At 41.6% G+C, this 17,038-nt stretch overlaps 1 protein-coding gene across 10 annotated transcripts in view; it reads right to left on the reverse strand.

The window, feature by feature from the left end:
• Positions 1–17,038, reverse strand: part of C2CD5 (C2 calcium dependent domain containing 5) — a 124,106-nt gene that overhangs the window by 96,467 nt on the left and 10,601 nt on the right. For all 10 annotated transcript variants that reach the window (XR_014784232.1, XM_084809158.1, XM_084809150.1 and 7 more), the window contains exons 2-6: positions 11,883–11,969; positions 9,881–10,052; positions 6,740–6,835; positions 5,702–5,857; positions 101–299 (exon numbers count right to left, since the gene is read on the reverse strand). Coding sequence is in view for 9 of the 10 variants with exons in the window: in XM_084809158.1 (XP_084665284.1) it covers positions 101–299; positions 5,702–5,857; positions 6,740–6,835; positions 9,881–10,052; positions 11,883–11,969 (710 nt within the window). In the remaining variant the exon portion in view is untranslated. The remainder of the gene's footprint in view (positions 1–100; positions 300–5,701; positions 5,858–6,739; positions 6,836–9,880; positions 10,053–11,882; positions 11,970–17,038) is intronic.

A 17,038-nucleotide genomic window follows, 5' to 3' on the forward strand; every position in this document is an offset into this window, starting at 1 on the left:
GCGAGCGTAATCAAAACAGGCAAATAAAATGATGTAAAACTAGAAGAGTGTGAAAAGAAAATACAAAAAAACCTTTCCAGTGAACATTTGTCATACTTACTCCTTCATTTCTTTGGATGGGGAATTACATGCGGGTAAGAATGCTGGTGTGTTACTTAATTTATCCAAGGTACAGGCTGTTCCTATGGCTCGCACTACTAGTCCAGATTCTCCCTCCAGATCAAAACACTGTAAGTAGCCAACAACTGCATTTCCTCTCATTTCAAGTACCTTCAAGCCAATCTTCCTTTGCAGTTCCCCTGCAAATGAAGTACAAACTAATTAGCCAGAAGTTAGCTTAAAATTTATCTCAAAGACTGATAATATGACAAACCTGAGGGCAAGAAAATTTACTGAACTGTCACGAGGTGGGCAGCACTTATTTACATTTTTAAAAAGATCTCCATTTTCCAGAAGTGTGCAGTTTGAAGGCCATTTTTCCTAGTACAATTTTACAGGTGCATATAAAATATTTTACAGTTACCTGTAGAAGTATGATGGATACAACAGCTAAATGTGTATTTGCAAACTAAGTACTACATAGTTTCCTGTACATGCTTTGCCAATGTATGAACTGTGAAGTGGCCCTTCGTGTCTACGCTGAAATGTTTTACATCAAGGAAATGAAGCTATACATTTCTTCAAGCTGTTTTCTAATCTGTTTTAAAACTGATAGCATAAAGGGGATGATTCCATTTGCTACATTTTTCTCTTTTTTAAAAAGCACAAAATGTATTTTTTAAAACAGGAGGACAAATACGTTAATACCACAAAATTAATTCCTCCCTTTTCTTTATAAAGTACTATAAGTGGGACATGCAACAAAATGCTGCAGAAGCCCCCGTGTGCTCCAAACAGCCCCTGTCTTCCACTTCCCTCCCCCCACGTTTCATTACATTTCTCTCTCTGCCTCTTCTTAATGCAGGGATAGCCCTCCACACATTGTTGGATGTCAGTTCCTATCATCTGACCATTGGGCATGCTGGTTGGACCTGATGAGAGCTAAAATCCAGCATCTGCATTGGTGCCTCACTAGGCTGCTTTCACTTCTTACGCCCGCACATATGCACAATCCACATTTTCCATCCTGAGGAGACATTAACCCACTTAGGGGATTCTTGAATGTTATTTATCTGTGCATACCTTGGGCCTGCACCCAACATGCTGAATCCTACCATTGTTTGTGGGTGGTCCTGTTTTGGCTTCAAAGCAATTGGCACAGGGATCACCCACTTTGCTTCTAAAACAGGAATTCTTAGTACTAAACATTTGTTTAGCATGCAAACAAGATCTGTAAAAAATATCTAGAAATACAGATATAACAATGATGCAGGCTGCATTCCTATATGCATTTATTTGGCAGTAAAATCCACTGAACAAAATGGGGCTAATATCAGAGTAAACATGCCTAAAATTGCACAGTCACTGCCAAAAATACACCCCCCCCAATATGTGTACAAAATGAAACAACAACACATCTCTAGGGAGCTGTTCTAAGAGTAGGCAAGTACGCTGGGACTATAAAGTCACCAGTATGAGACAGAAAGTCCTTTCCTAGAGGTTAGCACCTGGAAGCTGGTAAACGTATTTGTTGCCATTTTTCTGTGGAAAACAGGGTCTTAATTGCTCTTGCAATAAGAGGCTGGGTATAGAATTTGATGGATGAAGAATTTAAAAGCTAATGTACATGGAAACTTTAGCTATACGAAAGAGTTACATCTGCAGCATACCAAGACATAACCTGCATCATCTTTACATATTTTATACGTATTCACCACAATCTGCAGAACTAAATGTTTGTGCTAAGCAAAGGTTTCAACTCCCCCTCATCACTCCAAAGAGCAACAGTGCATGCCACTAGAGATGTGAAGGCCCAGAAAAAAAATGGAAAAATTTGAAAAAGACACCTTTTTTTTCGAAGGACCATTTTTGTTTGTTTTTTCAGAAAAATTGGAAAAAATGAACAACTTTGGATTATGAAATATTTTCTTTTAGAATTTAAGACAAAGTATTTATATATTGTTACCCAGCCCATGCTCCCCCTTAAACTTATTTCTAAAAACTATGGAATAAGAACACTTTTATAGAAAGACCAAAGATGTAAAATGTCTGGAAATAATGAAGCCATGGGGAAAAATATTTTTTAATCCTCTCTGTAAGATTCCCAGCATAGTTAGTTCTTTCATTCCTTATTAAAACTATTGATCTAAAGTATATTTTACCAATAGACATTTATGCTCAGTTTCCCAACACGTGAGTAGAGTCACCACTGTGCATCCCTGACAGCAAATGTGCATTATTGAGAGCTTGGGTGTTTATTTTCTATAGAGTCCTGCGCAGTCATTTAATGTAGTTCTAATCTATTCAGACAATAATTACAAATTTACTAACTTGGTTTACTTTTAAAAGTTTTAAATTTAAAGATAATTTTATGAGCAAACACAGTCATACATAAAATAACTTTAGGAACAGAAAGGCTGCTTTATGTTTCTAAAGCAGCCCTCCCCAACCTGGTGCCCTCTGAATATTTTGGACTACAGTGCCCAGCATTCCTGACTACTGGCCATGCTGCCTGAGACTGATGAGAGCTGAAGTCCAAAATATCTGGAGGGCATCAGGTTAGGGAAGCCTGTCTTAAAGCAACAAAGTGACTTTAGATCTGTAAAGTGTGCAAAAAAAAAGTATTGCTTATTTTTCAATTGTTCCAAAATTTCCAATTTTTCCGCCCCCCCACCCCCAGGAAAAAAAATGTTTTTTTTTTCTTCCCATGGCCTCAACATATCTGGAAATTTTACATCTCTATATGCCACAAAGCAAGCAATTTTTAATGGGCGGGTGGGGGAGTGGGAGAGAAAAGACCGTACTTTAAAGAAAAAAGTGTTTGTTTTTTTTAATTGCTCAAGGCATATCCAAGCCCTAGAGAGTGTCCAGAAGAATTCTCTCTGGCTCTGGGCAGATACTGAGTACATTTAAACTGCCTCTAACAAAACGTTAAAGGCAATTATTAAAAGGACAAAAATTAATGTTCGTAGACATGAAAACCAATAACAGACTTAATTCTAAACATAGAAAGGTACCTCAATAATGCTTATTTGTAAGTCATACTGATTCTACAGGATTTATTTCTAAGTCCACCACCTAAGTGCCTGGCCTGTTCATACTGCTAAATTGCTTCAACAATCATGCATTCAAGGCCAAATGGAGAATGACTTAGTAGGGACAGGATTGTATGCAAAATGAGCTGGCAGTGGTTTCAGTGATCATGCCTGTACTTAAGTTATGAAGGCCCAGTGCCTATGAAACTCTTTGCCACCAGATATTCCAGATGCAAATGCTTTGGGCAGGTCCACACATAATACTAAACTGGAGTTGTTAAACCTCTTTTAGGCTGATGGCCAAATTCAATTTTAGAAAAGCTCTTGGGGACCATATTCCAGTGGTGGGCAGGGGCAAAGGCAAAAGAGGGCTGGGCCAAAATAATAAAAAAATACCAGCATATTTTAGTTTAAAGCTCTTATATGACCAGTAACTAAGCCTTAGGAGAGGCATTTCAACCTTTTAGATGGGGAAAACTCCAAGCAAAAGCTGGGAAACCACCAAATGATTGGCAGCCAGGGCAGGGCATGGGGAAGGAGGTGCGGCCATCTGGGGAACCCCAAAGGACTGGATTGGGACCCCAGACAGTCTGGATTGGGACTGCGGGTGCGAGATTCAATATGCCTCAGGCTGAATGGTTTCACATCATGGTTTCATGCTATGTGGATGCACCTGAATGAGTCCAAGGAAAGTGCCAGGTTTGTATGCTTCCATTCTGCCCACACAATTGGCGAGAGGATTTCAGTACAGTTTAGCTTCAGTTTCCACAAAACCTGGCTTATTACATACAAACCAAATATCGTTATTTAAAAAACCTTCTCACCAAACAAGCCAGTTAAACAACCCATGGTTTGAAAGTGGCTTGTTTAGAAACTGACTGACCACAGTTTGTTTTAACTGTGATCTCTGGTTTGTACATAATGACAAGTCACCTTTCATAGAAAGTGAACCTAACCTCTGCCAAAGTCCTTCTCTCTTGCTGTGCAGGAAAGAGAGAAAGGACAGTGCAAGCCTGAGGCTTTGCTTGGACTCATTCCAGTTTGTGCACATAGCACTAAACCAGGGTTTAAATTTTGTGTGAACCAGTTCTTTGTATGTTTTAGTATGCTGTTAAGAGTTTTCACATCAGGCAGGCTTTTAACCTTTAAAAAGGTACTAGGAACATAGTTCGATTTTATTTCTCCAGTCATTGGGGAAAAAACTATTGGCTTAGCAACTGTTATGTTTTTAATTGTTTTAATTCTATCTTTTAATATTTAAGCTTATCCTCTGCTTTGACATTTCTTTGAAAAATTGAAAAACAAAGTACAAATTTTTAAAAGAAAATGAATACTTTCCCAGCAGTTGTAATCATGGAAAGCAACCTGGCAGCTATTTGCACATTTGTGGCTACTGGGAAAAACACAGCCACCACCAGTGAGGTGGCTGGCAGTTCAGCCCTGTTCACATTAACCTTCCTCCACCTTGTTTCATAGCCACATGCCATGCATAGTTAGGAAGTATTGTGAACCAGCCTTAGGTAGTACTTCTGAGCAAATCTGTTTAGGATGGAGCTACAGATGTCAGTTCTCTTCCTGCAGTGGACAATATTAATTCATTTCGGAAAAAACAGAACTAGTGTCCTTCAATACCACTATGAAGATCAAATGGGCATATAAAATGGTACAAAGACGGCAAGATAAAGATAAAATACACTTCCAAGCATCAGATCCAACACATTTGGGGGTACGGAAGGAGGAGTAAATACAGAGCTTGTTTCTCTACTGGCAATGATCTAAATATTTGTTGCAAAGGATTAGAAACAGAGAACAATCCCCACCTGCATCAATTAATTATATAATATTTCAATAAGCATACAACAGATGTTCAACTTTTAGAAATGTTAAAGTAAACATTTCACTGGTTTTTTTTACTAAACACTAGCCCTACTAACAGTGACAACACAATGATTCATAACATACAATTGTGGGCTGAATTAGCTTACAACTGTATGAAAAAATATAACTAAACTAATGGTTAAGACCAGTTCTCCACACATTCAGTGCCTAAGTTTATCATTCTGTAAAGTCCTTTTAAATAGCTCAACAATCCAAATGACCTTTGAAATTCCAACCTACCAGAGGATACGTGGCTGCTTTATAACATGAGCTACAGTTTCAGAACAGACTAGAAACCACCACACCAAGTTGCAATGATTGCATCTGTTTGTAAATTATTGTTAGATTAAGTTATATGTTAACAGGTGAAATGCTTACCAGTTACTATTAATAAGACTTTTCTGTTGGCAAGTTGTTAGCTCCCCATGAAAATGCCATTCCATTGCCCTTACAGCTTTCATTGCATCTATTACATTCAAACACAACACAATATTGCTTTTTCTAATTACATTTTCAATTTTTTCTCATATAATATTAACTATAACATGTTCAGTTGGATTAAAGACTTATTAATCAAATCTGCAAACGAAATCTCTACAGAAATAGACAGAAATGCAAAGCCTTTATTAGTGCAACCCCAAATTAAAATCTATGTGTATCTGTAAGGCACTAATTGATATTATAACTACCTGACATTAATGAAATAAGCCGTTGCCTGGCCTCATTTGATGCCCTCGGTGTACGGATTCGGTCTATCCACTGATATTCTGGATCTTCATTAACCACCAGCTCTTCCACAAACCCATGAATAATTACAGCTTTATAGCACTTTGGAATAGATGTAGCTGTTAAAAACATAAGTTTTGTATGAAATATATTTATTTAAAATTATATATAAAATCAAATATAAAGGCTGGTTCACAATAATACAATTAAAACATTAAAAAATAAATCCATAAAACAGAGATAAAAGCTTACAAATGTGCAATGCATTAAAAGCCTGGGTGAAAGAAGCTATGTGCCTGTTGAAACTCCCTGGGGTGGGCCTTCCATAACTAGGGCAACATGGCCAAAAGAACCCTCTCTTTAGGTCAGGGGTGGGCAACTTGTGGCCTTCCAGATGTTGTTGGAGTGCAACTCTCATCATCCCTCGCCACTGCCTACTATGCCAACCCTTGCTCTAGTTGATGTTCACCACCTCGCCTCCAAAGTAGAAGGCACTTGAAGTAGAGCATCAGCAGATGATTTCAAAGTGTGGGCAGGTTGGTATGGAAGCAGTCACTCCTTCAGGAGCGTGGGTCTCAAGATTTTTAGGACTTTCAAGGCAAAACCCAACATACTGAATTGGGCTCAGAAACAAACAGGCAGCCAGTGCTGTTCTTTTGTAACTGTGAAGAGTGACCCAAATGTGCTGCAACAGTCAAAATAGTGGCAGCTGTATTCTGCCCTAACTGAAGCTTCCAAAGCTTCCATTGTTTTAAAGGCAACCCCATGTACAATGCATTGCAGTACAGTAATCTAACTGGGCCTACCAATATAAGTCTAAAACAGGCTTACCCAAACTGGTGCCCTCCAGATATACTACAACTCCCATCATTGCCAGCTAGCATGGCACCAGACTGAGAGGCCAAAAATCTTTAAAAGGGTTTATTTAGTTAGTTCAGCAGTTCTCTCATTTTTCACACATTTTCACACAAGAAGATTTCGCAAAATGTTTTTAGACTTACTGCAGAAAAATTTTACTCCACATGATGACTGTCTGAAACGGTTTAAGTCATTGAAGAGGTCTACTTTCACTACCACATTGATCTCTCCACGTATACCTGTGTATGAAAAAATGTGAGAGAGGGAGAATTTGTATTAGAACACAAAAATAGACTTTCCTGATTGATCTGAATACTGCATTTTAGGCCAAAGCCTCCCAAGGTGGTTCGCATACTATTTACAAACAGAAAAATAACAATCTATAAAAATACAGTAAAAACAGAGCACCAAAAACACTAAAAGCCAGATAAATGATCAGATTAAAAACAAAACGCTCTGAACAATAGGGTGCCACAACAGAGAAGGTCCTTTCACAGGACATCACCTGCCTCACCTCAGACAGAAGAGGAATCCATAAAAAACCCACCAAGGAAGATGTTAAAAACTACAAAGGTTCATTTGGCAATTAGAAAGTTAATATGCAGCATTCTATTCCCAAATAGCAGTAAAATACTGTTTTTACTGTGAACAGTATTCTAACTTATATGTCAGCGGAGGATATTGCATTAGCCCAGGTACTAAGATCTATAAAAAAAATCTAATTGGAAATATATACCAATTTACAGTAGGGGGGGGGGATTACAATACTATGACTTGATAAAATGGTTCTCAAAATGGGGTAGAATGCCTTGGTGTATTTGAGAAAAAGGGAACTGAGAAAAACCCATAAAGGTGAACATTCATCTCATGTATAGTACAGAACTTCCCCCTCAGAAAGAGAGACATGAGACTGGAATCTTCTTGCTTCAGAGACTGCAAATTCTGAAGGTCTCTACCTTCTCTCAGCAAGAGTGGAAAGGAGAAATGGAAGACTGTAGTAGCAGCAGCTAGAAAAAGGCAAGGCTGTGTACTGTGATGGTAGTGGAGGAAATGAGGCCCCACCAGCACAGAGACTGCAGGACTAGTGTGGAAAAAAGCATTTTTTAAAGAATGGCCCTGCTGGATCAGATCAAGGCTCATCTAGTCCAGTATTGCCTTTCTCACTTCTGGATCTTGTGGAAGCTTAAGACACAAAGCACGATGGAGATACCATCCTCTGTTGTGTGCCCCTAGTAAATGGTACTCAGAGACATACTGCCTGTAAACATGGAGGTTCCATTTAGCTGTCATAGATAATAGCTGTTGATCGATACTCCATGAATCTGCCTAATCTTTTTTTAAAAATCTGTGCTAGTGACCACCTACTACCTGAACTATCACATGAAAGCCATCAGTAATATCTGTACTGAATTAGCAAACTGAAAAGTTGATGAATTAACACTTCTTGGGAGCCAGCATCCTGGGAAGATATTGCAGCCTCAGTGTGGAACAGTGAAGAAGCTGGAGAGTATGGCAAGAACAGAACTAAACTTGTCCACAGGGACAGCAAAGCCTCCATACCTGCGCCCTGGCTACAATTAATTAATTAATTAATTAATTAATTAATTAATTTCTATACTGCCCAATAGCCGAAGCTCTCTGGGCGGTTCACAAAAATTAAAACCAAACAACACACAATAAAACCATTTAAAATATATAGAACATTAAAACCACAACATAACAATGCAACCACAATAAAACCTAGCAGCAGTGCAGGAGTTTAAAATACAGATTTAAAACAGCAAAGATAAAAATTTAGAAAGCTAAAATGCCTGGGAACATAAAAAGGTCCTCACCTGGCGCCAAAAGGAATACAATGTAGGTGCCAGGCGAACCTCACTAGGGAGCTCATTCCAGAGCTGGGGTGCCACAGCAGAAAAAGCCCTCCTCCTAATAGCCACCCACCTCACTTCCTTTGGCAGGGGCTCACGGAGAAGGGCCGCTGATGATGACCTTAAGGTCTGGGCAGGCACATATGGGAGGAGGCGATCCTTCAGGTAACCTGGCCCCAAGCAGTTAAGGGCTTTGAATGTTAACACCAGCACTTTGAATCGGGCCCGGAAATGGACTGGTAGCCAGTGCAGCTGGAAAAGTACTGGCGTAATATGAGCTCGCAGGCCAGTCCCTGTTAACAATCTTGCTGCCCTATTTTGGACCAGCTGAAGTTTCCGGACCGTTTTCAAAGGCAGCCCCACGTATAACGCATTGCAGTAATCCAGACAAGAAGTTATCAGAGCATGGATAACTGTAGCTAGGCTAACTCTGTCCAGATAAGGGCGTAGTTGGTATACCAGCCTAAGCTGATAAAAAGTGCTCCGTGCCACTGAGTTCACCTGTGCCTCAAGTGACAGTTCTGGATCAAAGAGCACCCCCAAACTTCGAACCTGATCCTATAGGGGGAGTGCAACCCCCTCCAGAACAGGTTGAATATCACCTAGCTGGGCAGACGAACCACCCACTAACAGTACCTCCGTCTTGTCTGGATTGAGTTTCAGTTTATTAGCCCTCATCCAGTCCACTACCGTGCCCAGGCACTGATTCAGAACAGCCACTGCCTCACCTGGTTTTGATGAGAAACAAGCACAGCATAAGGGTGAAAAGTCATGTAAAACTACTGCATCACCACTTTTCTTCACCAGTCTTTGAACTCCAGGGTATTGAAACATGAGACAGTGTCAGTAGGTTCATCAGGAAGCTGGCTGTGGGACAACACCCTTAATGACCCTATGTGCTGTGCTATGTTTTTTGGAAACAAGTACAGGGCATACCGTAACTTAGGTCTGTTATTACACTGAAAATAAAGACACATGGCTCCCATAAATAATTTTTTAAAGCAAGTCCTTGAAAAATAAGGATGCCCTTTCTAAGACCACACTTTAAAAGACAGTTTTAAGAACACAAGAATGACCACATAAAGCACGTTGCACAGAATTCTTTCATTTTTGCCTGAAGTTTCATTTACAAGATTCTACCAGATTTCTACCTGATACGTTACTGGAGACATTTCAGTGTTATAATTCTTAACAACAACAAAAAACACCCAGCATGACTCTAAAGAGAATTATTAAAAATGACATTTTGTTTCTCCTTTGAAATCACATATTTACATACACATTGAAAAAAATTCAACAGATATCTCAGACTAGGTCAAAATGATGTATATATTTTGAACACAGTTAATCTACCTTAAACCTTCTAAAGTATTTGTTTAAAAATATGTTTTTTTAGCAATAACACAATCTTACCATGAATTGTATCATAAATTGGAAACCAGCCAGAGATAACTGTAGCTGCTTCACTGTAGAGGAGAGGATCAATATCAATGTAAACTTTTCCAATGGCATCATTAGCGCTGTAAGTATCATGATCAAGGACAGTTATCTGTAGAGGCTCATCTTGTAGATCTTCATCATCCACCTAGAAAATAAAATAGCAATACGGACATTCAACATTTCACAAGGTAGAATCTGCATTAATAAAACCTTCATTCAAAATGCCGAGTTTGTATTGCAATCAGGCAAAGCAGCATAGATAGAATTGGTAGGGGTTTCAGGAACCTAAGAATCCCAGCTTTTGCTTTTAAATGGCTTCTATGAAGAGTGACCTGGGTTAACATATACATGCCCTACCCACCACCACTCCACCTTCCTCCCACCTGCAAAGAGGCGATCAGAAGCATTTGCTTCTGTTTTCAACTAACTAGTTTGTTGTTCCATCTGAATACGGAATTGCAGTTAGCTTAACCTATGTTTTGTCTGAACAAACGAGAATCGGAAACCATTGTCTGACCCTGGCTTGTTCCAACAAATAATAGTTTAAACTTCCTGGATTTTGTCCTAGTTTGGGATGAACTACCAAGTCTGGTTACTTAAAACAGAAGCAGGTGCTTCCAATCTCCTCCTTGCAGCCATGTCAGAGGAGATGGGTGGGGAGGGGATGCAGGAGCCTGAGGCTTCGTTGTTGTTGTTCAGTCGTGTCTGACTCTTCGTGACCTCATGGACCATAGCATGCCAGGCCTTCCTATCCTGTGCTCTCTCCCGGAGAGTGCTCAAGTTCATATTCATTGCATCAGTGATGCTATCTAGCCATCTCATCCTCTGCCATCCCCTTCTCCTTTTGCCTTCAGTCTTTCCCAGCATCAGGGTCTTTTCCAGAGAGTTTTCTCTTCGCATTAGGTGGCCAAAATATTTGAGCTTCAGCTTCAGTATCTGTCCTTCCAATGAGCACTCAGGGTTGATTTCCTTTAGTATGGACTGATTTAACCTCCTTGCAGTCCAGGGGACTCGTAAGAGTCTTCTCCAGCACCACAGTTCGAAAGCATCAATTCTTCGGCGCTCAGCCTTCCTTATAGTCCAGCTCTCACAGCCATACATTACTACTGGGAAAGCCATAGCTTTGATTAGACGGACCTTTGTCGGCAAGGTGATGTCTCTCCTTCTTACTATGCTGTCTAGGTTGGCCATAGCTTTCCTCCCAAGGAGCCAGCGTCTTTTAGCCTTGGACTCATGTGCTTCTCCCCTCCTCTTTTCGTCTCCAGCCAATTTTTGCTACTAAAGGGGTCTGGATGGATTCCCCAAATTAAAAAAGCAAGACTTTATAAATATATACAAATCCCCATTCTTGCCCATGTTCCCTGACATCTTTTTATTCTTTTATGTCTATTTCCCTATTACCTTCCATGCACTTCCTAGACCCCTCCCTTTACCATATTCTGCACTATTTCCAAACTACAGAAGTCAAATTAAAATACAAAATACTTCAGCAGATTTGCCAGATTTTCATAATTGTCCCCATAGAATTTGGGCTGTTTGTAGACTCTTGATGGGTATTCAGAGATACAGTTATTTCATTTCCTCTTTATCTCCCATGCAACAATAACAGTGTGACTATAAACATCATTCTAATATTACTCAATTTAAAATACAATATTATAAACGTTCCTTTTGCCATTTGGAAAAACAGATAGCACTGTGCTAGGAAATGTATATTAGAGCTATCACCAGAAAACATTCTTTAGTATTTATTTCTTCTCACATCACATATCACTTCCATAGCAAGTTTTCAACACACTTTATTATATATGCTTTTGTCATCGAAACACTATTTAATAGAACGTACAAGTAGATAATTCCTGCAAATGTATAAAAACTTAATGTTATACATAGAGCCGTCCATTTTGATCCTTTGGGCTTACTCAATAATTAGCTTATCTGTGATATACCTAGTTTATTTTTGTAGCCCATTTACCTCAAATTTAAACCATTCAGAATTCCATTGAGGATTGAGAGATTTGGGATACACATCTGTCTTAAATGTGGTGTTTCCAAACTTCACCTGAAAAATATACAAAAACATATCACAAATTGAAGCAAAAGTTTGGTCTCCATTCTACACCCTATTCCAAAATGCTAACTTACAATAATCAGCAAAACTCATCCTACACAATTGCTTTCAAACATGTATTTTATCTGTCTACAAACCACTTTTCCATTTACTTGAATAGAGCTAACCATTACTGTACATATGTCAAGTAAGCCTGTGAAGTTGTTTAATTTTGTTACATTTTGTTGTACTATCAAGTGTGATAGCTATTCATTTGATGCTAAATACTACTCCAGCTTCTTCCTTCTTCCATTTAATTAATTTTAAACTTGCTAGCAAACAACAGATTCTGCAGTTAGAAATACACCTTCATCCAGTGTGTCCTATGAGGACATCAATGATGAGCAGAAACCAACAGTATAACGATGCTCATATGGCTTTTTGCACTGTTGTAAACATCAAGTCCCTGAGCACTTTGTACATTCTTCCCTTTTGTAGGAGTCACACTGGTATAGGTATGAACCAAGCTCATAGTTGGTTCATAGTTATACCAACCATGTGGTAGTTGGTATACCAACTACAAGAGTGGCAGGTCCACATCTTCAAACATGGGTTTACCCTATGTGTAAAACAAGGGATATAATATGACTTAAAGTGCAAAGGGGCACATGGGTAGGAGGTGTTGAACATACGCAGCAGTCATTTTTTTTCCCCTCCAGAGAGTTTAATATGAGATGTGAGCCCAGTTGTGAGAAAAGTAGCCTGGGGTGAGATTAATAGATTTAGCACTCCCTTTTGCAGTTTAAAATCTCACCCCTACTCAGTTTTACATGACGGTAGATCCATATTTGAAGGTAGGTATACTGCTTCCATGTGCAGTTAGGCCTCAATGCAAGTGTTGTTTTGATCCATCACACACACACATACCCAGCTGTCTGTGGTGTTGTGCATGGGGAGGTATGGCTAAGGAAAAGTGGGGAGAGCATCACTGCAGCAGAAGAGACAGGGAGTTTGAAGTCCAAGGATAACAATATTCTGAGCAGGCTGAAATTTTGACAATACCAAATTTATTTTGTACACTGCAAATCCGCCCAACAACTAATGTTCTTTGCACAGATCACAACCAGTTAAAAACTTAAAATGCCATTTTAAACCACAGTTAAAATATAAAATACAATTTATTTATTGCTTCCCTCTAGCCATATCACACAATAACGAAAAAACAGTAATGCATTTTATACAATTACTGTAATACCGTTCATCAAACAATAAAACTCTCCTGTCTCAACCTCTGTCCAATGCATAACCAAAATCCATCTGTATCTGCTATAAAAACAAAGAGTAAAAAAAATGCCCGTTTTGCACTTCATGGTAGACTCAAAGAGAAATATGGTCTATTACTATGCCACGATCCAAAGAGCACTTTTAGGTGCATGCAAAGGCTTACACATGGTTCACAGTTTCCCCTTCTGTTGAGAGCATCTTCTCATACCGCATCTGTGGTTTTTCAGAGGCTCCCCCACAGTTTTGAGAGTTCTTTGTTGAGCACTATGGGTAGCACCAGTTATGATGGGGAAGCTCTGCTGCATGCATGGAATTCAGCAACTGGGTTCACACAACACATTAACACACAATGGGTTGTTTTCTGGAACAACCCATGATGAGTTAGCATGTTGTCTGTGCACTGTTTTTTCCACCCATGGCGGCGTGTTTCCCTAAAACAACCCCCCCTGCAAACCCAGAGTTTGAAGTAGGGGTTGTTTGACCAATAGTGGGTAAGCGCCAGTGTGGATTACAGCAATTGCCTACAGAGCAAGAGCAGCTGAAAAAGCTGCCATTGCTCTGCTCCTCTTGAGCAATCTCTGAGCAAACTTGTTTTCCTGTCACATTCAGCTGTGTCTCCAACTCCAAATCAGCTTCCCCCACCTCCTTCGTGGTTTCCAAACAGTTTCACGTGTTGATAAATTTTCACGTTTCCATGCAAAGCCACACATCTATCCAATAGCGCACATGGTGGCTCCCCATAAGGGGAACCTGTATATTAAATTTTGTCCCATTCCTGCAAACTTTCAAGGAGTTGGAGCCCTGCCCCCCAACACACACACACCTTTTGGTGCAGTGTAAGCATCAAGCTACCCCTTCCCAACTCAGTCAGGCCACTCCTTCCAAACTCAGCAGATGCATCCTCCCTTCCCCACAACCTATGAGACTGAACCTCCCCTCCCTCACTTTTCACCATCACCCACCCAAGCTAGCCATCCAACCCACCCTGACCCCCAAATGATGTCAAATAGTGCCTTATAGATTAAAAGCAGTGTTAAGCAAGTCCAGTATTAAGCAAACCAAATAAGCCATTTGGTGCACCAATAAAAAGTTTGTTTTTATGCTGAGTTGTTGGTTTGTTGCTGATGAGGGGGGAGCCAGTAAAGAATTGGAAATCGGGGCAGTGGGTAAGGAATAGGGACTGGGAAGGAAGGGAGAGGAGCGGGAAGGAAAGGGAACCAAAAGGTTTGTTTCATGTGTGGATAAAGCCTCACTTTTCGATGAAAAAGCAGTCCCACATTTATCCAGTAGTGCATGTGGTAGGTCCCCATAAGGGGAACCTGTATATTAAATTTTGTTCTATTTCTGCAAACTTTCAAGGAGTTAGAACCCCCCCCCCCTTTTGTTGAAAACAGGCTGAGAAAGGGGACCTGGCAAGGGCTTGAAAATCCAGCTATGAAATCTTGGCGGCAGGGTCATAGAATAGTAGGGTTGGAAGGGGCCTTAAGACCATCGAGTCCAACCCTCTATGGGATATGGTTTCCACTGTAAAGGAAGCTGGGATACCTGCCTGACCAGGCCAGAGAACTACAGGGGGAAGAGGGATGGGGTGTATAAACTATACAGTGTAGCTTCTTTGGCAGATTGTCTGATGGGAGCACAGTAGGCTGTTTGTCAAACACCCTACTCTGCGTAGGTTATCACCCACCATGGGCTAGTGTGACATGGGAACAGGCCCACCACCTTTGGACGGGGGTCTGTGTTTATAAATTCTACTTACTGAGGATAAGAGTCTCTCTGTTTGATATTAGTCAACAGAAAGAGAGCCAGTATCTGTAAGAGAGCCATCATCCAGGGAAGAAGGAGTGCCTGCTGCTGCTATTGCTTGCTGCTGCTGGTGCCGCCACCACTGCTCTCCCTGTGGACTTCTGCCTGGCAGACTGCCATTCCCTGCAGGACCAGGCCCCCAGGTACTGAGCCAGTGGCTGCTGACTACCTCCAGCAGTTCCTTCCTGGAAGGACTATATAAGCTGGCTGGCTTGGGAGAGCCAGTATTGGTAAAAGGGTATATTTTGTTGATTTTTAACTGTTGGTGGGGGATGGGTTTTGGGGGTTGTGTTTTTAGGGGTGGGTAGCCTGCCTGATAGGTGGAAACAAGGGGGCATGTGTCCACCTGACAGAGGCAGGTGGTGGCAGAGCGCTAGGGGCAGGCCATGCCTGGTAAGGGGAAGAAGGGAGAGATGTGTAATATCTGTCCCCTGTTCTGGGCCTGTCCAGAGCCAAAGGAGAGTTGAGGGAGGTGTGACTCCACCTTCTGGCCTTTGTTTGCTGCTCTGCAATGCCAGGCCTGTTACCCAGAAAACCTCCCTCATCCATGACATGATCTGAGATGAGGGTGCAGACCTGGCATGTATTACAGAGACCTGACTGGCTGAGGCCGCTGCTCCAACTCTTGCGGCCATGTGCCCAGCCGGATTTTCGTACACACAGCAGCTGAGGAATGGGAAAAGGGAGGAGTGGCTGTTATCTACTAGGAGTCCTTGGTCTTCACCAGACCCTCTCTCCGATAGACCAAGGTTGCTGAGTGCATGTACTGGAGGTTGGGCCTGAAGGGCAGTCTGGGGATTCTGCTTGTGTACCACCCACCCTGCTGCACGACTTGACTCCCTGGCTGAGGGATGTGCGTCTCTGATGTGCGTGTACAGTCCCCTAACTTATTGGTGTTGGGGGGACTTCAGTGTACATTCAGAGGCTGTCCTCACAGGGGCACCTCGGGACTTCATGGAAACCATGGTTTCCTGGGAGCAGTACTCTATTCCAACTGGGCCTACCCATGTAGCTGGTTATGCACTAGACCTTATGTTTGTTTCTGGGGAAGCGGGGAGTGATCTGGAAATCGGCGGTATATCCACCACCCCCTTGTCATGGTCAGATCACTACCGGGTGACTTTGGACTTCTCGGTTCCACAACCCCTCCGCAGGGGTGGAGGACCCATTAAAACGGTCTGCCCCAGGCGTCTTATGGATCCAAATGGATTCCTGAACGCGCTTGGGGATTCTCTGGAGCACACAAACGGCCACTCAGTTGAGACCCTGATGGGTGGCTGAAATGTCGCAATCACTGGGGCATTAGATTGGGTGGCTCTGAAATGCCCCCTCCCCCTGAACAGGGCTTGGCCTGCACCATGGTTTAATCCGCAGTTACGAGCTCTGAAACAGGAGGTGAGACGGCTAGAGCGCCAGTGGCAGAAGTCTTGCTCCAAAGACGATCAGACACGGGCTAGAACTGTATCTTCAGCCTATCACATGGCGGTGAAAGCAGCAAAACAGGAATATTATGCTGCCTTTATCGCGTCCGCAGAGTACTGTCCAGGAAACTGTTCCAAGTGGTCCGGAGCCTGGTCGGTCCAGTTGCTCCAGAACCGCTGGAGAATTCTAAAGCCTCTTGTGAGGCCTTAGCAAGGCACTTTGCGGGTAAAATTGATTGGATTAGGAGTGTTATTCTGTGCACCGTGGATACAGTTAGCAAGCGAGAGGCGGCATGTGGTAAACTGGTTTTGTGGGATCAGTTCCAGCTTCTTCTTCCTGATGAAGTGGACAAGGTGCTCTCATCTGTAAAGCCTACTTGATCCTTGCCCATCTTGGCTCATTATGAGCTGCAGAGAGAGATTGGGTGAGGGGATCAGGGCAGTTGTAAACTCCTCCCTTGAGGAGGGAATGATGCCATCAGCCCTCAAGGAGGCAGTGATAAGTTGTTGTTGTTGTTCAGTCGTTCAGTCGTGTCCGACTCTTCGTGACCCCATGGACCATAGCACGCC

This window comes from Heloderma suspectum, chromosome 7 (genome assembly GCF_057233095.1).
Source record: "Heloderma suspectum isolate Gila_16-S chromosome 7, 16-S_ref, whole genome shotgun sequence".
Lineage (NCBI taxonomy): Eukaryota > Metazoa > Chordata > Lepidosauria > Squamata > Helodermatidae > Heloderma > Heloderma suspectum.